Source organism: Gadus morhua, chromosome 13, assembly GCF_902167405.1.
Source record: "Gadus morhua chromosome 13, gadMor3.0, whole genome shotgun sequence".
NCBI lineage: Eukaryota > Metazoa > Chordata > Actinopteri > Gadiformes > Gadidae > Gadus > Gadus morhua.
In genome coordinates this window covers 17,567,826-17,591,719 of record NC_044060.1, presented here as the reverse complement: position 1 = coordinate 17,591,719, position 23,894 = coordinate 17,567,826, and the positions used below count along the sequence as shown (strand labels likewise).

Below are 23,894 nucleotides of genomic sequence, written 5' to 3'. Positions count from 1 at the left end.
CATGTTAATGATTACCGTTGTATGGATACAGTGGTAGGCATAAGTTTAGGCACCCATGCTAAAGTTGACTATAAAGGGGAATAGAAAATCGTATTTTGGAAATTGATCTTAATGCCTTAATTAAACAAATGAGGAATAATCCAACCTATAAGGACACCAATTTGCTTTGTGAATGAATAATGTATCGTAAATAAATAAATGTTCTCCATTAAAATGCAGGGTGCATAAGTATAGACACCCCTATGTTCCTATAGAGGCAGGCAGATTTTTATTTTTAAAAGCCAGTTATTTCATGGTGGCATGGTTCTTTTCAGTTAGCCTAATAACTGTTAGATAGCCTAATGATTTCTCAATGCAAATCGAACCAGCTAATAGGCTAACTGGAATAAAACCATGCAAATCTCTAGGTATGGTGAAGGGTATGTGATGATGTGGGGCTATTTTAATTCCAAAGGCCTAGTTGACTTCATCAGGATGCATAGAATCCTGGATCCATGAAATAACTGGCTTTTAAAAATAAAAATCTGCCTGCCTCTATGGGAATTTAACAAAGGGGTGTCTATACTGATGAACCCCTGTATTTGAATGGTACGATACATAATTCATTCACAAAGCAAATTGGTGTCCTTAAAGGTTGAATCTTTCCTAATTTGTATATTTAAGGCTATTAAGCTATCAATTTCCCAAAGATGATTTTTTTATTCCTCTTTTTAGTCAAGCTTAGCATGGGTGCATAAACGTATGCCTACCACTGTACATATATATTGATTTATTTATTTTTCAAAAAGCGTTAGCCTATGCTCTGGAGTTTAAGTGAACCTTCATCAAAACATCCAAGGTCTATTTACTTGACATACTGCAGATCCTCAAAGTTGGTTAAGTTGGTTGAACACCTTAAGCACACTGCCCTCTTGCGGACAACAATTGGAAACACTACTGAAGAGTTCAGATTTTGGTTAGAGTTCGACATAATTGAATACAACCGGACTTCGTCCTGTCGTTGTAAATTACTAAATGGAATCTGAGATGCAAGGTTTATGTGTTGTAAAAGGCCCATATTGCATCAGGTTTTCTGTTTGTGTGGTGTGTTGAGTTCCTTATTTCGAGGAGGAATTGTTTCGATAGGCTACGTTTGGTTATTTTCCCCTTTGAAAATAAAAAAAATATCCAGTTGAACTGGCTGTGACTCATTCATGACTGAGATTACGCAAACTCTATTCTTTTGAGAGAGCGACAGATCTCAGCTTTAGACATCTAACAACATGACGGACGGACCTGCTCGAGTTAAATTGATCCTGATTGGGAACTCAGGGTAAAGACAACATTCCTACACTAGGCTATTGATACATTTTCGGTGTATATGTGCATTTAGATGTATATGTATAGGATTGTTTTCGTTCGATTTATTTTCGGTCTGTTTTGTTTAATTATATGGAGGAGCAATAAATTGTTTTCGGCTCTTCAATCAGATTTTAAAGAAACCTTTGTAGCACAGTGTGTTTTCTAAACGATGTGTTCAAACAGGGTGGGGAAATCCTCGCTGACGACCAGGTATGTCAACCACAATTATTCAACTTCTCACCGAGCTACGATCGGAATAGACTTTGTCACGAAAGAAGTCGAACTGGATGGCCAAGCAGTAATACTGGAGGTATGAGGAAGAAATCCTAAATCCCATCCTCGGTTATTGTTTAATAGTCACCGGCTCACTCTTTGTCTTTCACTCATTGCTGCTCAGATCTGGGACACCGCTGGCACGGAAAGGTTCAAGTCCTTGGGCACTCCCATGTACAGATGGTCTCACTGCTGCCTGCTGGTGTTTGATGTGACGTCAAGCGCGTCATTCTCTGCCATGGAGGAGTGGCGGAAGGAATTCCTTACTCAGGGAGATCCCCCAGATCCCTCAAATTTCCCATTTATTGTTGTGGGAAACAAAACAGACATGGTAAACCGTGAGGTCAGTAGCTGTTTCTACGCTTCTAGAGTGGTGTTTGAAAAATATATTAAAAAAAAAAAAATTAGTATCGTAGTAGGCTACTATAGTTTTATATAACACTGTATAATCCCTATCAAATTGGAAGTTGAATAATTGAAAGATCAGTCTTGCAGATAACACGCGAAGAAGCGTCGCAGTGGTGCGAGCAGATCGGGGCGCAGTACCACGAGGGCAGCGCCAAGGAGGACGTACACGTCACCAAGGCATTCCTGGAGGCTGCACGGGCTGGATTAAGACAGGTGCGTAGGCTTACATCAGAGATGTATGTACCTGGAAAAACTATAAAAAGACGAGTTCCATTAATGTTTAACATGTTTATTTTTGATGATAAAAGATACATTACTCCCTACAGTACAAAAAACACACATTGGAAAATACAGGACATTTCCAGTTAGCCTGCAAACAGCCGAGGGAAACTCGCGCCCGCTGTCAGTGCTGAGACCCGCACCATTCCCAGTGTGGGAGGACAAATTCAGAAAGACCTCGGCACTGCTGATGTTGACGACCTAACAAGGTGGCGAAAACAGTGATCCAGCAAGGAAAAGGGGCACACTTGTATACCACATGGGAAGAGATACAAACTCAAATGCTTTTTTTTTTTCTTCTTTTGAGGACCTTCAGCTTATGGTCTAACTTAAGGCATCACTACTTAAATACACTGCTTTTTGCATGCATGTCTAGTTTTGCTCAACAGACACACTGACACGCACAAAATAATGAATGCATATGAAGATAACTTTTGTCAAGAGAAATAAATCAGAAAAAGACCCAAACGGAGACCCAATGGACCTGCGAGAGGGAGAGGCAAGTGAGCTTGGCGCCGTTCTCCCCCCGCCCAAGACCCTCACGACACAAATGCTTTTCTTAGGAAATGACAAACTTGTGGCCAATCAGGGATACCTCTCCCATGCACAAGTGTTGTATTAGAATGGACCTAGCAGTGATTCCGACTCCTACAGTGACTTGGCCTGACAGAAGCAAATAAGGAGACTGTATATATTGATATATCTTATTTGTCTGGGTTTTTTTTATATGTAAAGACACAAAAGGCAATCAAGAGATGACCAACATGTAAAAACTGTTACAAGTAATTATATAAAAGGCCAAGATGTTTTTTTTTCTCTTTAATTCTTGCTATATGAACGAACTAATTTACAAGTGGGTACACTGGCTATGTGAGCTTTCCTCCCAAGGCATACCATTCAAAACCATTACATATTCATGAGCTTGCACACTGCCAGCAATCTGGAATAGAGCCATAGAAGAAAAAAAAAATTAAATTTATTAAATGGGGTTCACATACAGGATCAACAGGATGAGTCTAATAGAATTTGTCATTCTAAAAAAGTAAAGAAAGGGTAGGACACCACGTTTAATAGCATAAAAGCATAAGACAATTTACTTGGGTATTTAATGATGTAGGGGGGCCGGGCAGATCATATATTCCTTATTATACTCCTTAGCTTCTTGATGTTTGGCAAAAACAAAGACGTACAAGCATTGAGCAAGTCGTAGTAAAAAGGAAAGCAACAAATTGAGGACCTCCACGGGGTCTGGTTCAAAGCTCCCTTCAGTCCCGTGAGCTCTGCATCCTAGCTGGAATACAACAGTCTTGCCTCGCTTTCATACCTTCGGTTACAACAAGAACGTACAACCAACTGAATTAATATTTAAAAATACAGTGGCAACCGCAACACAGCCAACCCTCTTCCCACAAACACATACTATGGGGATGAACAACAGTTAAAAAAAAATCTTGTTTTTGTTTTTAAAATGCACACTAGACATACACACAGGAAGAACAAAACAAAAAAGCTTAAAAAATACAAAAATAAACTACACAAAAGGTCTTCTGCATCATTGCTTGCTAACTTTTTTGGGAAGATTTTGCAAGTTGTGTGTGTGCTGCAAGTCTCAGTCCTAGCAAGTCTATGTCACTCTACAAATCTCTTCCTTCGTCGTTTGTCCACTGTGTGTCCGTCTCCAGTCGTCATCTTGGGGGAAAGCGCACAGTGATGACAATACCAGGAAATTGGAATCCAGTATGTCTGTACAGATCGGATTCTTGAAGCAAATTTTGTATCTGAGCACAAAAAAGAAGAAGGATGTCCTCTCTCTGTGAGGACAAGTGCTTTATTTGTTTCCAAACTGATTATTACCCTCTCCGTTCCCCCAGCATCTTAACTTATGCCACTGCATTTCCAGCACTGTACATCATTTTATGTAGTTTTTTTAACAACCCCCTGCCCACCCTCCCAAATCCCGAGATATTCAAGAAAAAAAAAAATGAAAAAAGAACAAAACCAAAGTAAGAATATGCGTAGGTGAGCTCCCGGGTTGGCGGAAGCTGTACTTGCATCTCTACAGCTGGACTACTGAAACTAGCAAAAGATGGCAGATCGGACTGAAATAGCGCTAATGTGCTTCTAACTTTGTGTCGCTCTTAAAAATACACACAGAAAAAATGTTTAACCAACAAAAAAAAAAGAGAAGGGTATTATCTACAGAGGTCTCAGAGTGACTGCCATCAGGGCTTCATAAAGGTGTTCTGTTCTCCAGGAGCTGGACTCGAGTCACACTTGAGGATGAAAGATGGGGAGGGGGGGGGGTAGGAGGAGGATGAGGTGGTAGTGGAGGGGTTCAGGCTCTGGATAAAGACAGTGAGTGGAGAAGGGGGCTAAAGACAGGGGTTGTGGTGGGAGGAGAGGAGGGAGGAAGGCAGGGTGGGGTCAGGTCTCTGGGCAGTCTCACTGATCCGTTCTCGCTTTCTTTGGACCAGTAGCCTTACTGCAGAGGGCACACAGAAAAAATGTTAAGTATTGCATATGGTTCAGCAGTTTCCACACAAAACAACGGTGTCTCGCCCAGATGGGTGAAGGGAGAGGTACTTACGTATCGGGCGAGGTGCCTGGTCTTTTGGGGGCGGGTTTCGCCGAGGCTGCGTCTTTGCCGGATTCTAGGATTACAAAAGAAACCGTGTAGACATGGTTACGTCATACTGTCGCTCGCAACACGGTCATAAAACAGCCAGTGATGGGCAGAAAGAGTGCCTGAGAAGGACTGGGACATAGTTTCATATTCCTTCAGCGCTCGACCTTCAGACATTCCATTTAGAGAAGTGACACAAAGTGACACAAAGTGACATGTGATCCTAGTCTAATGGGGCCGAGCATGTCCGGGCTTCGCAGTCTCACCTTGGAGCCATCGGACTTGAGTGGCGGGGCCGTAGCCCTTCTCGTTCCGGGCGGCGATGCGGAAGATGATGGCTGGCTTGGTGGTGTAGTCGATGTGTGCGTTCGAGAGGCTGGACGACTGCACCAGGCAGGAGGGGCTGGGGCCGCAGTACACACGCATGAAGGCCAGCTGGGCCGGGGTGGAGGTCTTGGCCTCTGCGGTCTGGTTGCTCTGGATGGCCAGGTACACAGAGTACTCGATGATCTTCCCGGACGTCACCGACGGGGGCTCCCAGGTCAGGTGGGCGCCGTCTGGGCTCTGCAGAGCGGGAACACAGGCGTGTAAGAGAGCAAAGCCCACCACTAAGAGGGACTGTTCGGCCTGGTCCCTAGTGCTAGCATCTCAACTAGAACTCTTTCAATTGATTTGCACTCAATCAATTGAGGCTAACCCTGTTATTTACATTTATTATACATGGCTAATAACCTGTTATGTTGATAAAATATATAACAAACCCGTCAAGTCCAACTATATTTTCTACTTGAATAGTATTTTAGAACACAAAGCATTAAGTATAACCAATAGCAAGAACTTTTAAAGACTATGCAGATCATGAGGTGGGACTGCCTTTGGGGGAGATTCAACGTAGTAGAGGCAGACTGGTGTAACTCATGGAGAGACTGACTCGTGTGGGCAGTACTGCAGTAAGTTATCACTCCACCCAAAAGGGGAGAGCTTCCAGGGCCCCCGCGCCACTCACCTTGCTGATTTTGATGGCGCAAGGAGCCCCAGGGAACCCTGGTAGACAGGTCTTGAACGCAGAGATCTCGGAGAAGGATCCACGACCACACGCGTTGATCCCGGCCACCCGGAACTTGTAGGCGGTGCCTGGCTGCAGCTCCATCTTCTTCATCTGGCCGTAGTCTGGCATTACACCCGAGTCATCCTGCACACCGGATAGATAGTGTTCATTATTTCACTGTTTGTTCATTTAGGGAGGCTGGACATATGAAATGGAAACCTGTGCATGCAGGAGCCCTGGATACTCACATCCCCTTGCGAGTCGTCGGATGGCATGAAAAAGTGTGTGACCACCATGTTGGTGACCTTGACGATGCCCACGTCAAACCACTGGTTCTCCTTCTTTAACACGGTCTTCACTGGTGCTGGCTGGGGATTCTGCTTCTGTGGAGAAACAAAACAGGGTGGGTCAGAATGGATTCCAATTGTTTTTTTTTTGTATAATGACAGAATGACAGAAAAGCGAAGAAGGACTCAAATCCTTGAAAGTTATCGTGGATCAGCCGTAAAATATTTATGTAATCATCTCATTTAAAACCAAGCTAAAAGAGGGTATTCAATGTCTGGGGTGCCTCACCCCTCCTTCGATGCCATTGGCCACCTCGGTCAGAGCGGCTGCGGCCTGCAGCTTGGCCGGGCTGGCCATGGCCACGACGGGCGCGAACGTGCTCGACGGGGCCAGCGCTGGAGGGAGTAAACAACAACACGAAGCAGGTCAGCCCCCGTGGTGAAACGCCCCCGACGTGTACACAGCCCCGGTCTGACCAGCACGGGGCTTACCCTCGGCGGTGGTGCGCGGTAGCAGGGACGCCACGGCGGTGGTGACGCTGGCGGCCATCTCGTTGTGGCCGTTGCTCTCCACCGAGGGGTCGTTGAGGCTGTCTGCGGGGGCCAGGCCCTCGGTGGGCAGGCTGGCGTCCACGCTGGCCTGCTGGGCGGCGGCCTGGGCCTCCTGCAGCTGCTGCTGCTGCTGGACCAGTGCCACCAGATCCTGCTGGGTCAACACGATGGGAATGCCGGCCTGCTGCTGTCGGTCGCCGCTCGAGTCGCTCTCGTCTGGGAGACGTAAAAGAAGAAGAGGACCAATCAAGACACTGAACACGGTCAGACTGTGGCATTTTGTATGCTTGTTGGAGTTTGCTTAGCGTCATGGAGGTTTACATGGTTTAAACAAGGCCTGCATCGGGTACATTAAGCCCTTATTGTTTTAGTAGTACCATCTGTTGTGTGATTGAGTATGAGACTGAGAGTGAGTGAGTGAGTGCACACATAGCCCATGTAACTCACTCATGACGGCCTGCTGGGCGGCCTGCAGCACAGCCTGGATGGCCAGGGCCTGGGCCTCCTCTGTGGCGGCGGCCTGGGCGGCGGCCTCTGCGGCGGCGGTGACGGCCAGCTCCTCGTCAGAGAGGCCGGTCACCATGAGCGTGGCCCCCTGGCCCTCGGACATGAGCTCGGCGGGGAGGTTCAGTGTGGTGGTGGAGGGGGCTGAGGCTGCTGCTGTCGCCTCTCCCTGCAGAGGGGCAGCACAAAACACTTGAGTCACATTCAGCCAGGCTGGAGACACGGGCAGTGTAGACTTGTTGTGTCACCGGCGAGACGCACCACCCATCCCTGCTCATGAATATGTTGTCTCTAGGTTCATCATTGCACGTGGCTTCAGTTGGATGATACTTCATTAAATATATTGGATGTATTCATCCTATTATCTAGTACTTAGATTATTTTGGATCATTATTAAGGATCTTGCTCAACCTTCTTGTGTGTAAAGTGTGTAAAGATGGGAACTAGTTGTGTTATACAAATGTCCTGGATTGAGGGTGTACCCCCAGCTAGTAGAATGGCTTAGCACACCACTACATTTAATAGCAACAGCTTGCCTACCACCAATACAGCTTTTCAACAAACGACCCATACCAAAAACATCCCATAAATATCTCAAATTATTGTTTCTACCCGATTATGGCATTTACACAGGGCTCCAGAGTGCGACCAAAATATTTAAGGGTGCGACTAATATTTTTTATAGGTCGCACTGGTGCACCTGACGCTGCCCAGGTGAGAAAATAAATCTCCTTCGCATCATCTCTCTGTGTTCTCCTGTAATCAAACCCACGGTTAGGGATGGGGATCGAAACCCGGTTCCACTTTTTTCAAAACCCGAAAAACATTAACGTTTGGGCTTATCAGTACCACTGAACGAGTCCCATCGTTCATTTATTATTATTTTTGTCCCGTAGGTCCTGTAATGTAATGTTATGTCCCTCGAGTCACGTCACGGCATTTAAATCAAATCAATCCAATCACTGAAGCGTGTCCACCAATGTTTTTGAATGGAATTGTAAGCAAACAGGTATTACGAGTAAAACAAGTGAAGTCTGGCAGTTAACTTTGCTCGTGAGGATGGCTGAACGGGCGAAAATCATTTATTGTAAAAGGGGGGAACACAAACTCAATGGCCAAGCACATCAGCATTGTGCATCAAATAAAGACCAAATGCAGTACCTTCGACTGTCTCCTGTCGCACCACAGACAGGCCTGTCTTAATCATCCACTCAAAACTACGTGCGGTAATCGCACACAAACATTGTCGCTAGTCCCGTCAGCTAAAAATAGTAATCCAATTGTGAAATCGGTGTTGTAACAAGCAGCATACAAGCTAGTTAACTTAAAACGTAAATAAAGTTTCAGATGTGCTGCGTGATGATGTGTTGAGGTTGGCTCAGTAAAACGACTGTTAGGTTATCATGATGCGTTCAATGGTAATATAAAGAAACGGCAAATTGAGTTTTTGGTGAGAAACATGAGTAATACTGTATAATGCATGTTTCTGTGTTACCAATAAAGTTGTATAGTGCTCTAATCATAGTTTATATAACTAAAACTACTGATGTCAATATTCATTAAGAATTACATATTTAATTGAAAATGCAATTATTTATTTCCTAAATATTTTCCTCATCACTAAAAACGCTTCGTACTTCCACCAATTAATAGAATAGTATCTATACTGGTATCGATAAAGACTCGGATCGTTAAGGAGTAACGAAAATGGTATCGATATCAATAAATATTAATGATCCCCACCCCTGCTCTGCTCCTGTTCACTGCTTGTTTTTTTGTTTTTTTAAATTGCGAACGACCTAAGCGTCATAGTAACTGAAACGGATAAAGAAAATAAACTCGACAAGAGGGGGAAAATTAAGCGAGGTAAAAACAGAATACTTTTTCATTCAAAAAAACTAAGCCTACTTTTCCAACCTGCCCGACTACTGAGAGTAGTTATTCAGAGTCTGAATTACCCACAAGCACTTTTATTTGGAAATGTTATATTTTGCTTAATTTTTTTGCTTGAAATGTTCCATTTCGGCTCACTGAAAAACTTGAAACACTTTATTTTTATATATAATTGTGCTTCAGATAAAGACAAGCACTTCTCTACACCTCATGCTGCATTCCAGGGACACTTTTTAGCCCGTAAGTTACGAGCTGGAACTGGGAGTGAATCGGTCTGGTACGAGTTCACGGGTAGTGAGTTGCGGGTTTGTCTGCCGTTCCAGGGCATGTATACAGTGAACTGTGTACAATGATATGAAACGCTGCAGTATCATCTCAAAGCCCTTAGACAGTGTTCCCGCTGGGGTCACCGGGTCTTCCTGCAGCACACGTTGCTCTGACCTGTGCCTGGGCCTCCATGGCTGTGGGGGCCTCCTCGGCTGGGGCCGCCTCTGCAGCCGGGGCCTCGTCCGTCTGCATGGGCTCCTCCGTGGCCCCGCTGGCTGAACTGGCCCCCTCTGTGATCGATGAGATGGACTAGAGAAATGGAGACAAAGGCAACAGAAGAACTCAGTACTGGCCCGTCGCCATAACAGGGGAACACAACAGCCTTGTTTTCAATTCTGCTGAGGCCACATGTGCTTTGTCAGGACTTCAGTTTTCTTATTAAGAGAAAGGGGGAAATGAAACTTGCGTGCGTGTTGTGGGCAGAAGGCTTCCCTGGCAACGCCCACACAGATGTTTTTACACCTCTACAACATGGCGACGGCCAATGCTTCCTGTGAGTGCCTCTGACATGATGCCCATTACTAATACTTGTCGGTGTGGCGGTGCTCTTACAGGTACAGAGGGCCCAGGGGCTGGCGTGGCCTGGGTGACGGTGGTGACCGCCCGGCCTTGGGAGGCGCTGGGCGGGCTGGACCCGGCTGCTGCGGTGGTGGAGGCGGCCTCTGAACCGCCGGTCCCATCTGCACCCTCCTCTGTCTGCTGGGCTGGAAACACGATTCAGAAGTCTTAGACACACCAGCTCATCAGATCCACTTTGGGCTTGGAGCTTTCGAGGTTTTGCCCTCCAGGAATCTGATTTATCTATTTACAATGGGCCGTGCTCGTTATATCACGCTTTTGTTATTATTTTTTCATAGGACAGACATAAAATCACCCCAACATCCACTAAGAGGCAGAGCCAAAAAGTCTGCAAGACTATAAAGCCACCATGAGTCACATGGTCACCCGCTGCTACACCATAAGGAGAAGCAGTACCTGCGCCCTCGCCGGTCTCCATGTTGCAGCTGGCAGTGGTAGCAGTGTTGGTGGTCCCCGTCTCGTGAGTCTCACAGGGGGGGTTGGAACAGACCCTCTGGACTGTGTCGGAGCCTGTGCTCGTCTGGTCGCCCCCCATGGTGGAGGTCGCCGTGGACGGGGTGTTGGTGGTCCCCGTCTCGTGGGTTTCACAGGGCGGGTTGGAGCAGACTCTCTGCGCCGTCCCAGAGTCTGTGCTGGTCTGGCCAGCCCCCATGTTGGAAGCGGCCTGGGTGGAGGTGTTGGTGGTCCCCGTCTCGTGGGTTTCACAGGGCGGGTTGGAGCAGACTCTCTGCGCCGTTCCGGAGTCTGTGCTGGTCTGGCCACCCCCCATGCTGGATGCGGCCTGGGTGGAGGTGTTGGTGGTGCCCGTCTCGTGGGTCTCGCAAGGCGGGTTGGAGCAGACCCTCTGTGCCGTACCAGAGTCGGTGCTTTTCTGTGTGTTGCCCATGCTGGATGCGGCCTGGGTGGATGTGTTGGTGGTGCCCGTCTCGTGGGTCTCGCACGGTGGGTTGGAGCACACCTTCGGAGCCCCGCCCACGGAAGAAGAGGTGGTGGTGGTGGCCGTGTTGGTAACCGCCGTCTTTTGGGTCTCGCTTGGCGGGTTGGAGCACATGCGCAGCGTCCCCATGCTGGAGGAGGCGGTGGTGGCCGTGTTGGTTGTGCCCGTCTCATGGGTCTCACACGGGGGGTTTGAGCACACCTGACCCGCACCCATGGTGGCGGAGGAAGTGGTGGCCGTGTTGGTGGTGCCCGTCTCATGGGTCTCACACGGGGGGTTGGAGCACACCAGGGTAACGGTACCGGAGCCCTCCCCGGCGCTGGCGGCCTCAGTGGAACTGGGCTGTTCTGAGGTGGGCGAAGCCAGGATCGAGACTGGGAGGTCCTGCACTGGCTGGGCCTCTACACCGCTGGGTGTGGTAATGAGGGTCACCTGGGTAGGCTGGTTCTACAATGATAAAGAGAAGAGTCTGAGCAGATTCTAACACTTTTAAATTTGAATGAAGCATTCATTGTTTCTTTACCGCTAGATGGCGAGCTATACACTTTAAACAAACCATCTGCCACTTCCACACCGCATTCACTGCCCGTCTCCGATACTAAACTAACAGGTCTAGTGCCCTATGGCCTGGAGAAGTGCAGATCAAAGCTTGCAAGGGCTGCATACCTGCACAGGGATTGCAGAGGAGGGAAGCGAGGACACAGAGGTCAGGTTGGTCTGGGCTGCAGACACAGTGATGGAGGTGGGATTAATCACCTGACTGGACAGGGTTGCGATGGTGCCCAGGGTGGTGATTGGGGTGCCCAAAGAGGCATTGGCAGTAGCAACACTGCCCCCTGCCAGGCTGGTGGATACTGTGCCAGTGACTGTCCCCAGAGTGGTGACTCCTGCAGCGCATGAAGGACGGCGTCATTAAGAGGAAGTGAAACGCCCATCAAGGTTTACAGAAACTACAGACATGCAATGTAGGAAAATGTATTAGGAGAATAAAGGCTCCGAATTCTATGCAACATGAATGCAATATATAAACAAAGCAAATTGTAAACCTGGGTTTATGAAGATGACAGACTAAAATCAAACCCACATTTAATCTCAGTTTTTACGAGAAACAGATTTTTTACAATTACTAAAATAAAACATTACATGTTTTACTATGTCAAATCACATCCAGGGATTCTTTATTTCAATTCCTTGAGGAAATAAAGTATGCTTACCGGTGGTTCCCTTGACAACCAAGGTGGTAACATTAGGCTTGACAGCGGATACAGAGACGGGTGTGACGAGTCGAACTCCCCCCATGCTGCCCATGGGCACGGTGCGTAGGTAGGTCCCTGGCTGTCCAGGAGCTCCCTTCAAAACCACCTGCAGACACACAGCCAGAGATGAGGTGCCAGCCACTACCCAGGTTATCACCGCACAAACTAACCACACAAGCCCATCTACACAGACTTAACGTACGAAAATGAAGAATTTCTGATTTATAAATAAAAGAATATTCTCAATGGAATAGAGAAAGCTATACATTTATACACAGCAGTCACTTTTATCCTCTACAGGCATACAAGTGCAGCTTAGAACAATTAAGTCAAACAAAAATACAAAAAAAGTGCCATAACACAAACGTATAAAATAAACACAGCACAATATTACAAAAGATACTACATTTCAAAGTGGACACCAGGATCACTACAAAAACCAGCCTGATACAACCGACCGAATATTAGAACATGAAGGAAACACGGTAACATTACCTGTGTGAGTCCTTGTTGGCCAGAGGCACCGCCAAGTTTAGGCACAGCGGTGATGATTTTGCCAGGGGTGCCAGAGGTCATCATCTTTGTGGTTAGGATCGTAATAGGGGTCTTCATGCCTGAACTGCTTGTGACACCTGCATAGCGATTAACTGTGTGTGAGCAACATTGGACTTTAATTACAAACATTTCATTCAATTCAGGTTTCTCAAAAGACAGTCAAATATTAATGGATGGAAACAATAAAATGTATAGTAGTGGGCCCAGACCTGTGGCTCCAGACTGGGTCATGATGGCCGAGACAGGGATGGTCTTGATGATGGTGGTGCCCTGCTTGTTGCTGGGGGACATGCCACTAATGTTCAAAATGTGTGGCTTGTTGCCGCCACCCCCTGCTTGGGAGGTGGTGATGATGGTGGTTGGCTTGCCATCCGCAGAGGTCACCAGCTTCAGGATGGTTCCAGCTGGAAGACCACCCTTTGTCTGTTGGTGGAGACACAAGGGAGAAGGGTTATCGTACAGTCTGCATGGAAAGCATCTGGTTTAAGCTACCTCTTGTATATTCCTTTACTAACGTAGATATCTTACCTGTATGAGCTGCGTGAGGGGGTTTGTCGAAGACTGGCCCCCAATAGACGTCTGCCCTGGCTTGGTTTGTACTACCGACATCATCTTGCCAAGGTTGGAGATCTGCTGCCCCAAGAGAAACACAAGCTAATTTAACAGACGGAGACACAGTAACATTAAACAGACAAGGGACACTAGTCAAAAGTCCTACAAGACTTTGGGGAAACAATTGGGAGGCTCAGTTTGGTTTGCTCATTGAACTCCAGTGAGGTGAGCTGACTTGCACCGAGGGACTTTTACTTGGAACATGATCGGTGAAATACCGTGCCACAGACAGAGTGAACCAGACTCACCAGCGTGCCTCCGCTGCCCATGGTGAGGGGGCTTTTGACCAGGGTGATGGTCTTGGTGACTCCTCCCACCACAGTGGTGACCACCTGGGCCTGCTGGGCTACTGTTACTGTGCCTGACTTGTGCACGGTGATGATGGGCCTGGTGGGCGTGTTGGGAGAGGACCCAGTGGCGGACCCCACCTGGGCAGCTGCAGTCTTCAGCATACGGGTGGCCGGGTTACTCACCTGCAACCACATTTGATTTAGAGTCAGATATTCCAATCACTATTACCCATCAGGAATGTATCCCACACTTCACACGTGTATTGCATTCATGCTCAACACACGTTTTGCAGTTGGGTCCCTCTTGAGGATCAATACATTAAAAGCGATAAAACAAACACTGTAAGCTAACAATCAATGTCGATCAACAATACTGTTAATTTTATGCCAACTTTCACATGTATTCTTATTTTGAAGAGTGCTGCTGTGAATTTCACCATCTTGCATGAATAAATGACCATGTTAATACAAAGGTTTAACAAAAGCCTGATCACTCACATATGCCAACATGAACACGTTTAGAAATATGTACCATGAGTGGAGAGGACATTTTGACGGTGGTGGTGCCGGGGGAGACCGCCATTGTTTTGAGGATGGTTGCCCCAGCGGGTACACTGAGGACAGTGCCGGAGGAGGGCGGAATCTTCTGTGTAGCTGCCGCTGCTGCAGCCAGAGCTGCCATGCCACTCATCTGAGGGCTGCTGCCGATTGGCTGTTCAACAGATAAAAAGCATGAATGAAAGTGCCCGTTGACATTTTCATTTTACTGCTTAACCATTAATGGCTGTACTCTGGTTCACGTACCGATCCCTGCGTGTTCTGGGCCGGCACTACCATGCGAACCCCGGGAGGAAGTGATGTCACAGTGACGGGGGACTTCCCCATCTGGTTGGGACGGACGGTGACGATGGACGTACCCGTTGCAGACTGGGGAGCCGCAACCTTCAATATAGCTGTAAACAAACCATAGACACTTAAATACGACGTGGAACAAAGAACAGATACCTAGTTTCCTCTTAGAAGTGTGCAGGCCTTAAAGCTTCCTGCACAAACAGTACAGATCACTGGGCTGTCTAAGACCAAACAGTACAGAGCAGATCACTGGGCTGTCTAAGACCAAACAGTACAGAGCAGATCACTGGGGCGGCCTAAGACCAAACAGTACAGAGCAGATCACTGGGCTGTCTAAGACCAAACAGTACAGAGTAGATCACTGGGTGGTCTAAGACCAAACAGTACAGAGCAGATCACTGGGTGGTCTAAGACCAAACAGTACAGAGCAGATCACTGGGCTGTCTAAGACCAAACAGTACAGAGCAGATCACTGGGTGGTCTAAGACCAAACAGTACAGAGCAGATCACTGGGTTGTCTAAGACCAAACAGTACAGAGTAGATCACTGGGGCGGCCTAAGACCAAACTCCTTCCCGGTCCCTGCTGCGTTTACCACCGCCCGACATCCGGCTCCACAGGGAACATGTCATTCCAGGGAAGCCATAAATATAGTTTATAACTGCCCTCATGACTTAGCTCGTCTTACTCATTCCCGCCGTCACTGGTTTCACTTTCTGGTTTACCAGAAAGTGAAACCTGTCTTTGCAAGTCAAAGACACCCCGTCTAGCAGGGGGTGTCATCCAATGACATTCTGGAGTCAAAGCTCACATCCACCTGTGTACAATATGTACACAAAATGGATCTGGTGGAGCTTCCCGACGCAGAGACAACGATAAGAGGGAAAGGACCCCAAGAAGACCCAAACTTCTACCTGTCTGTGGGTGACTCTGAGCGGACAGGGCGGTGGCGGCCGGGGCAGGGCTCTTGGGGGCGTGGCCGGGCAGTGAGGGGGTGGCAGTCAGGGCAGGAGACGTGGCAGCGGTGGCTGCTGGGATGTCGTACTTCTGCAGCTGGAGCAGGTAGGTGTCCGCCGTGGAGACAGCGCCCCAGCTCACCTCGAGCGAGTTGGTGTTGGCACGAACTAACTGAACCCTGGCTGGTGCGTGCGGCCGCTCTGAGGTACACAGGAGGTCAAAGGTAAGCATAGGTCTTTTGGCTGAGACATTCCAAACTAGGTCTCATTGGGACCAATTTGGAATGAAAGGTAGAAAAGTGATACACGATCCTTATAGTACATCGGTAAACAATACATCTGTGAAAACATAATACTTCCCCAGGATATGCTTTTGAATACATATAGGTTTAAAAGGCCTTTTCAAACATGGTTTAAAAGAGCGCTTCTGTATGTGTGCTGTACACCTACCCGTCTCCAGGTTACCAGAGGTCTTTGCAGGCAGACCTGGTTGTTCCACGCCTTGCGGTAAGCCATCGCGTCCACTCCATACATATAGTCTGGAGTTGATGGCTACAGAGCAGTGACCAGCGCGCGCTCGTGGGATGTTGTCCTCCAGCGTATCCATCAACACCGTTTCCCAACACATAGAGTCTGCAGACAACAAGAAGATAGAGGAATGATTCATACCAAACTCTGGATAACTCAATTTCACAAGCTAATTCAATTATAGAATACCTTCCCCTAAATGTCATTTTAGGTTTACAATTTATTTACTTTTATCAAAAGCAAATTATTGTCATTTTTTAGCCATGTTGGGCAGCTTGCTCAATGATGCCTTCAGGTAGACTGGGAACATTTAGCTACAAACCGGGACCTTTTCGTCCGAGAGTCAAACACTAGTGATACACTAGCGCCACTATGAGTGTAACCTTGGGCTACGATGAATTAATAGAGGTTCCAACAACGGGTTCCAACAACAAACCTAGGTTCAGGCAGGCGAGTGTGTTGGTGCACTTCCATTCCTTCTCATGTGTGGCCACCTTGACGTCATCCATCACCAGAGGAACCCAGCCGCCAAACACATACATCCTGCAGGGGGGAGGGGTTGACAGCACGTGAAATCAGGGGTAGCCAAACTTTCTCACGCTGTAACCCATGGCAACACTTATGGCCCAGGCCGCAACAAATATTTTGTGCAGTAAAATAAGTGATGCATTATCATTACCATAGTCAGAAAAAAGTGAAAATGAATATTTCTCCGGGTAAAATGTTCCTCAATACAGTATTGCCATTGTCAGTCTTCGATCAAACTAATGATCAAATGAGACAAAGGCATGGAGGCATTACGGGGGGAAGGGACAGGGACCTCCAAATGAGTATGGCAGAAAAGAGCATAGTTGATGCATATTGACTGCAGGATAATACACAACAGGGACCTCTGTATGACGGTACCATTCATTTTCAAGAAAGTGTTAACTTTTATGGCTTCAACTTATATTTGTCAACCGGACGAATAAAGTAAAGCAGAAGTTAAGTGATGGCCTTTTCTGCACAGAAAAGGCTCTTGAATGTCGAGTGCTTACTTGTTGGTGATGGTGGTGGCTGAGTGAAGACTCCTGGGAAGTGGAGCTGTGCCATTTACTGACGGCTTGTTCCAGGTCAGGGTTTCTGCAAAAGATGAAAACAAAATATTTAGACTCACAGAGAGGCATTGCATTGTAGGAAGCAGAGCTAGGAAGGCCCTATACAGCACAGCATAGTGGTGTGCGTCCCCCCGGCCCATTTGGGTAATCGTTTTGTACATTATGTAGCTGTACGGAGCAGTATATTATCAGACCAAGCAAGATGATCCATTTTCTGTCTATTTGGATAATAAAGGAAGATAATGATTGGTATTTACCCGACGTGGGTACTTAAGACATAATCTGAAGTATTCGAAACATTTACAATTCCACACAATGCACTGTCTGGATCCCAACGTGCTGCATAGAATGGAAGCAGATTAAAACAACTGATATTTCCCATCAAGGCAGTCAATATTGACCGTTCAGCACCACTCAACGTCTTCGAAAAAATCTTGATAATGATTGAAGACCAGCTAACTTTGCTTGAACATATTGCATTTTTGATTTTGCAGATTCTATCAGTATATCAGGAAGTAAACTATTCTTCCGTCAAAGCCCTCAGCTTAAGCTCCTCATCTCAGAGCGTGACTACCACAGCGCTTCAATGGCTGGACTGTCAGTGCATTGCTGTTGATCTTCGAGTCCCCTCACTGGCTCCGGGAAGCAGCCAGCTTCATGTTCAGATCCTTGATGGTGGTGTTCTGGATCTGCACCCGCACACATTGCAGTACTATCAGTCTACGGCCCAGGCCATGCTTTGGCCTCCTCCAATTAACTTCGAGGAGGAATTATTTACAACTCGAGTCTTTGTTTGCTTCCAGAGATACCTGGCTCTATATGTTCTGCAGAATCCGACGCAACCTACGGAAAGCCCTTGACAATGCTCTTCAAGCAGAATCTAAGAATTCCTATTATGCTAGCTTTAGAAAAATTTGAGGCGTTGAACATAATATTGTGGCTGTGATGAATATGTTTTTGCCCAACATAGTATTGTTGTGAGGTTGAACATAGTACTGCTTTAAGGCCAAACATAGTAACGTTGTGAGGCTGGACATAGCATTGTTCTGACGGTGGACATGGCATTGTTGCGAGGCTGAAAATAGTATTGTTGTGAAGTTGAAAACAATATTGTGGTGATGTTGAACAGATTGTGATGTTGGTCATAGTATTGTTATTATAGTAAACTTAGTATTTTGCCGATTCTGAATAGTGTTTGTGACGTTGAACATAACATTGTTAAAGTGATGTTGAACGAACAGATGCTAAGGTGATGTTGAACAAGGGGTTATGCTGATGTGGAACATGCTGTTAAGGTCATGTTGACATGCTGTTGTAAAGGTCATGTTAACATGTTGTTGTAAAGGTCATGTTGAACATGCTGTGGTTTTGGTGATGAACATAACATTCAGAAAAACCATTGCTTCGATTCCAGCAGCTCCCTGCCATCTCTTATGGAAGTTTAGTTGTTCAGCGCCTTTCACTTGTTTTCTCCGGTAAGACTGTAGGCTCTCTAGAACAAGTTATTTTGCCTATAGGTAGTCCCTTCTTTCGGCATTGGGCCAATATTAAATACCAGCAGGGGCACCTCCCTGTGTAGAACAGCACAAAGAAACAAAGACACTGAGTGTGACCTCACCAATATCCAGTGTCCACAAGTCTCCTAAACGACAGCCACTCATGCCGCCAGTAGATGATGAGACGAGACTTCCTGCTGGTCTTGTCTGTGTAGACCACAGCCGTGTGGCTCTCACGTGGTGGTGGAAGCACTCCGTAGGTGATCGGGATGTCCCATCCCACCACGCTGGAGCCTGCACGGAGCTCCAGGGTGTACAGATCGTTCAGGTATCTAAATGAACATGACCACAATAAAAGACATAAGTGACCCCTTTGCCTTTAAACGAAAATACTTTTGGTTGTTAGAGTCTTCACAAAGTCAGGAACAATTAGCCTTATCGGGACAAAAGGTGGAAAGGCTTTGCCGGTGCAGAATCCCTAGTACCTTGGGAATGTTGTTCTTAGGATCCTCGCTGTCATTGGCCAGTCCCACCAAACAGGTAGCATTTGTTGCCAACCAGGGAGAAACTAGTGACCCAGACGTGGACATGGAGGTGGCCCATTTTTAGGGTTCTTTGCTTTCAACTTCTTCCATTCCCATCGGCTGGCCTTTGGGACAATAACATCCAAAACAAATTTTAAAGAAATTACCCCATAACAACAATACTGGAACTAATATGAATGAAACTATATTTTTTGCATCATAGAGGGAAAACCTAGAATATACAGATTAAAAAATTAACCATTGTAAAACTCTCAATGCAAATAATTAAATTAGCAACAAGTAAAAAAAAAACCGTAACGTAGCGTTTAAAATAAAAACCAAATATGCCTAAAAAAGACAGAACGCTAGTTCTGTCCTTTAGAACTACAGTTCTAACTAGCGTTCAAAAAATTAACTAACAAACTTTTTTTGTGGGGCAAGACATTAAAAAAAATATCTCAAAAGTATTTATTTCCCAAAAAATAATTGATGCAATTAAAAGCAGATAACAAATGCTTTGTGAAAATGTTTCAATGATTATTAGTCCTGCAAACATAACAAAAGGAATTGCATTTTCCTTAGTTTTGGTTGTATTGTATGCATGTATACGTATGAAAATATAGCATCACACCTATTCTAATTTATTTAGGATTTTTTTTTTAACAAAATAAAGAGGCCGTTTACCTGTAGTTCATAGAGGTCGTTGCTGTATTTTCCATACTCGACCATACCACCAAATACCAGCAACCTTGTGCCATCACAAACAAACCCATAGGCAGCACAGCCAGGAGGAATATCACCACGGACAGCTGGGATAAACCACTGGTTTGTAGCTAGAGAACAACAGGGGATATTTTTAATGCATGAAATATATTAGCAACTTTATACCCTACACACAACAATGGCTGATTAAAAAACAAATGACATTAATTTAAATTTAGCTAATACGTTTTTTTTTCTATGGTAGTGAAAATGGCACAGACACTTATGCATTAATATAATATTTGGCACCTGATGGTAGCTGTGTTTGTTAAAACGAAAGCCATAAGTCGTTGACGCAAATAGCGTCATCCATTTTATTTTAGCGCGCCATTTTTAACAGGCAGTAATAGCTAGATCCACCAGATGGCACTAATTTACCTAAAACCGCAGCATAAAGCGTGGCCTGTTTGGGTGCATTTCTATTATGCTGCAATTCATCAATCATTATAATAGTGCCAATGTGTAAACAGTTCAATTAATGGCTTATAAATACAATGTATCAAAATAGCAAAAAACGATTCAAAACAATGTCAACACTGTTTAACACCGCAGTTGTTTACCTCCTCCCATAACCATTTACTTAAAATAAAACACAAATAAGGGGAATAGAAAGTATTACCAGTGTTGTAGACATGCAATTCGTCGACAATTCCTTCATTTCCACCTCCAAAGACGACCATAAGCTCCTTTATAGCCCAGCTCTGTGTCACATGCCTGGGCCGAGGCACCGGCCCAGACCATCCTAGAACCCGCTTCCACCGCGGCTGGAGAACCGACCCTGTGGTCCCAGGATTAGACATGTCTCCTACGAAATGGAAATAAGCCTTTTATACAAAAAGAAAATGCCACAAAACCGCTTAAGAAGATCCAAATAAACAGTCTAATGTCCGATTCTCATTAACGTTAGGCCAACTACATTGTGGCCATGCCGGCTGGATTGAACAATCTTTCTGTACTGAACTCGTCAAAAAAATAACACAGCACCTTCCCTATTGGTACCGGATATTAAAGAACTGTAGAGACATTGGTATTTTCCAATCAGTAAACAGTAGTCCAATGCAGGTTCAAACTTGGGCCCAGTACACCAACGAGTGGTCGACACTAGCGAACACAACCCATGGAAGCAGCCATCTTGCAACCAAACAAACCTCCGCTACTGCCAGTCGGAAAAATGGCGGAAGCGATTGAAAAGACTTCTAACGTTACACGCCAAGTAACCATATGAAGCGATACCGAACACATATATCCTAATTTATTCAACAGACAAGTACACATCTTACAACTTCACAAGCATTTATGCATCCCAATCCATTCACACTCATGAAACTATAACCGTACACAAGAGACGGCAATTTTCATGCTTCTGTGGGAGACGCCATATTGTAGCTAAAGCGCTTAGCATTTTGTTCATACAATTTCAACAATTATTTACAATTAACAAAGCGCATTAGGTAAAAACAGTACAGCAATAGGTCAACACATAGCTTTACACCACATTTCGTGTCGAACATATTCTCAATAAACTGACAAATCGCGCACATTTACCTCAATTCCAGATAAGCTGCCTAGCTACATTTCGTTAGCACTAGCCGCTAGTCGGTCAACCCATTTAGCCATGCTAATAAGGCTAGCATCTGTCAAAGAGTCGGCGCCTTATACAATGAAATGCAATTATGTGTAATTGTAGTTGGACATGCATTGTAAGCTCGACATACATACAACTGCAATCCTCACACGAGCGAATAGTTAGGCAGAGTTTGACTGCACACAGAGGGTGTTTTTATGTTTCATGCCGCCTCTGGAAGCAGCCATCTTTTCAACACTCGGCCTACTTCTACGCTCAAGAAGAAAAATGGCCGGGCGGCTTGCCATAACAAAACATAACAACCGGAAAATGCGCATTAACCCAAGAGTTTTACTTACGTATTTTGATTCACTTATTGCAAAAGTACAAGTAGATGGTCTTATCTCGAACCAATATTCCAAATTCATTCGATTTGCGAAGAAGTATTCCCTCTCATGCCTCCCTGGAAGCTGCCATCTTCTTGACAACCAGAGGCGGAGGAAAATGGAAGAGGTTTGGCGTCACCAAAAGTAAACATGGCGACAAACGCAGACTTGGAAACCTTTTTTTTTAAATATTATTTTAAAACAATGTTGGATGATTTCCTGTATAACGTATTTTCATATTCAAGCGATTGACTCGCATCATTACTAATATTGTGAAATAATATACAGTAGGGCCTACTGAGCATATTGCGCATAAGTTGCCAAATCCATTAAGTTGTCCTTTATGAAAGATGGCGGGATATGTTAAGAACACGCTGTATTGTAGTATTTTAGGCACTATCAAATGCTTGATTGAGGAAACCCATGGATATTCGTTTAACTTTCACATAACCATCAAATAACTAGCCTCTTTTGTATAAAGTTGCATTTACCATTAGAGTCGAGGAACATAGCCACGCCCACCAGCTAACGGTACATAATTAAATATATATATTATTTATTTGATTAGATTAGATGTAATCGCGGACAGAGAGACAGGAGTTGCCCAATTTGAACCATTCATGCTCCTCAGTTTCTTTTTTTTACCCAGGCAAAGATAATTTTTTTAAATGTTTGTGTGACGTAGGCTTATAGTATTATCAGTATTATACAGCATGTGGTTGTCACCTTTTTGTTTTTTTTGTAATATGTATGCCTGTTTCTATGCAGTGCTACTTATCATGCTTGCCTTAAGTCGTTTGGGAACTTGCAGTGTCTTTATTTTATTCAATTTGTTTTACAGAAGTAGGCCTACATAAACAAAAAAAGGTATTCTGTATCAGAATCAGCTTTGTTGGCCAATTATGCTTTTACGTAATGTGCGAATCTCCAGTTTCCAATTCCATTTTCAATGTAGGCAGGCATACACACATGACTAAAGAATAATGGAAAACAACAACAACGCTTGGTATGGTACTAGAACGGTGACATTAAGCTTAAGTGCCAAATAGTTTCAGTGATACATAACATAAAATCATTCAGTTAATCAATATATATATACCTATCTACATATCTGCAAAACAGTTTGATTTGATCGTATTGTGGTAAGACACTAACCGTCCGCAAGATGTCGCTGGTGCACATGATCCAGGATCCAGTTTGGAATCTACAGTTGAGAACGTGTACAATGGAATTTCTGATCGTGGTCACATGGAGGGGATTTACCCGAACAAGGGCTGACGCTGAGACTTGGGATTTCAGTTAGTTCAGTAAATTGGGCAATTGATTGGAGTTTCCAGTTATTCACAAATCACACAGTCTTAGCCTCAAAATGAGAATTCATTTTTCACAGATATAGAGCACAGAGCAACCTATATTGATGGAGCACTGTAAATGGGTAGACTATGTACACACACACACACACACACACACACACACACACACACACACACACACACACACACACACACACACACACACACACACACACACACACACACACACACACACACACACACACACACTCTGACTTACACTCATAAAATGTAAGATGGACCCTTTTCACAGATCGCCAACTGCAGGGTAAAGATTCAGTTGGAGTGCTTTGTAGTAGAGTGCAAAATAATGGTTTGAGAAACCAACAGGAGCCATGTTAGTTGTCACTGATATTTGTGTTGTAATTAATTATTCCAAATCTACTATTGGAGAAGAGAATATAATCTTAATAATGAAAAATATAGGGGGTTAATCTTTACCCCTATCTTAATTTGCTTGTTGGGTGTTAATTTAATGTTAATTGATACAATTTAGTCCCGCGGAAAATCAACTTGGAGAGGGACTGATAATAGGGCTTCCAGAACAGAATGCACGATGGGGTTCTCTGTTGGCGAAACGGGGCTGTTTTGTTTTGAAAGTTGTATTTATTTAA

At 45.1% G+C, this 23,894-nt stretch overlaps 2 protein-coding genes across 2 annotated transcripts; one reads left to right on the top strand and one right to left on the bottom strand.

Annotated features, from left to right (window-relative positions):
• Window positions 1-1,176: 1,176 nt before the first annotated feature.
• si:dkey-13a21.4 (Rab7 domain-containing protein) lies at window positions 1,177-3,109 on the top strand. The gene is made up of 5 exons (XM_030374099.1): window positions 1,177-1,312; window positions 1,525-1,651; window positions 1,739-1,957; window positions 2,110-2,235; window positions 2,349-3,109. Exons 1-5 carry the CDS (start codon window positions 1,263-1,265, stop codon window positions 2,433-2,435), a joined length of 609 nt encoding a protein of 202 aa, XP_030229959.1. The 5' UTR covers window positions 1,177-1,262; the 3' UTR covers window positions 2,436-3,109.
• On the bottom strand, window positions 2,296-22,168 carry hcfc1a (host cell factor C1a). Its single transcript, XM_030374100.1, is given in 33 exon segments — window positions 2,296-4,783; window positions 4,889-4,952; window positions 5,191-5,488; window positions 5,931-6,116; window positions 6,221-6,355; window positions 6,549-6,655; window positions 6,752-7,027; window positions 7,259-7,484; window positions 9,650-9,784; window positions 10,088-10,239; window positions 10,511-11,498; window positions 11,718-11,938; window positions 12,266-12,413; window positions 12,803-12,939; window positions 13,072-13,285; window positions 13,391-13,495; window positions 13,723-13,947; window positions 14,297-14,476; window positions 14,569-14,717; window positions 15,530-15,770; window positions 15,909-15,926; window positions 16,037-16,081; window positions 16,083-16,204; window positions 16,536-16,642; window positions 17,137-17,221; window positions 18,815-18,863; window positions 18,865-19,027; window positions 19,182-19,222; window positions 19,224-19,262; window positions 19,264-19,341; window positions 19,901-20,049; window positions 20,598-20,783; window positions 21,902-22,168. Coding segments are annotated over 32 exon segments (5,304 nt in total). The 5' UTR covers window positions 20,779-20,783; window positions 21,902-22,168; the 3' UTR covers window positions 2,296-4,743.
• Between the last annotated feature and the right edge of the window lie 1,726 nt (window positions 22,169-23,894).

What these genes read in the sequence shown, in the direction of transcription:
- si:dkey-13a21.4 (XM_030374099.1), top strand. Translation starts at nt 1,263, where the DNA reads ATGACGGACGGACCTGCTCGAGTTAAATTGATCCTGATTGGGAACTCA. An exon ending in GCCAAGCAGTAATACTGGAG is followed by an intron (nt 1,652 to 1,738) that starts GTATGAGGAAGA and finishes ATTGCTGCTCAG; the next exon opens with ATCTGGGACACCGCTGGCAC. An exon ending in CAGACATGGTAAACCGTGAG is followed by an intron (nt 1,958 to 2,109) that starts GTCAGTAGCTGT and finishes TCAGTCTTGCAG; the next exon opens with ATAACACGCGAAGAAGCGTC.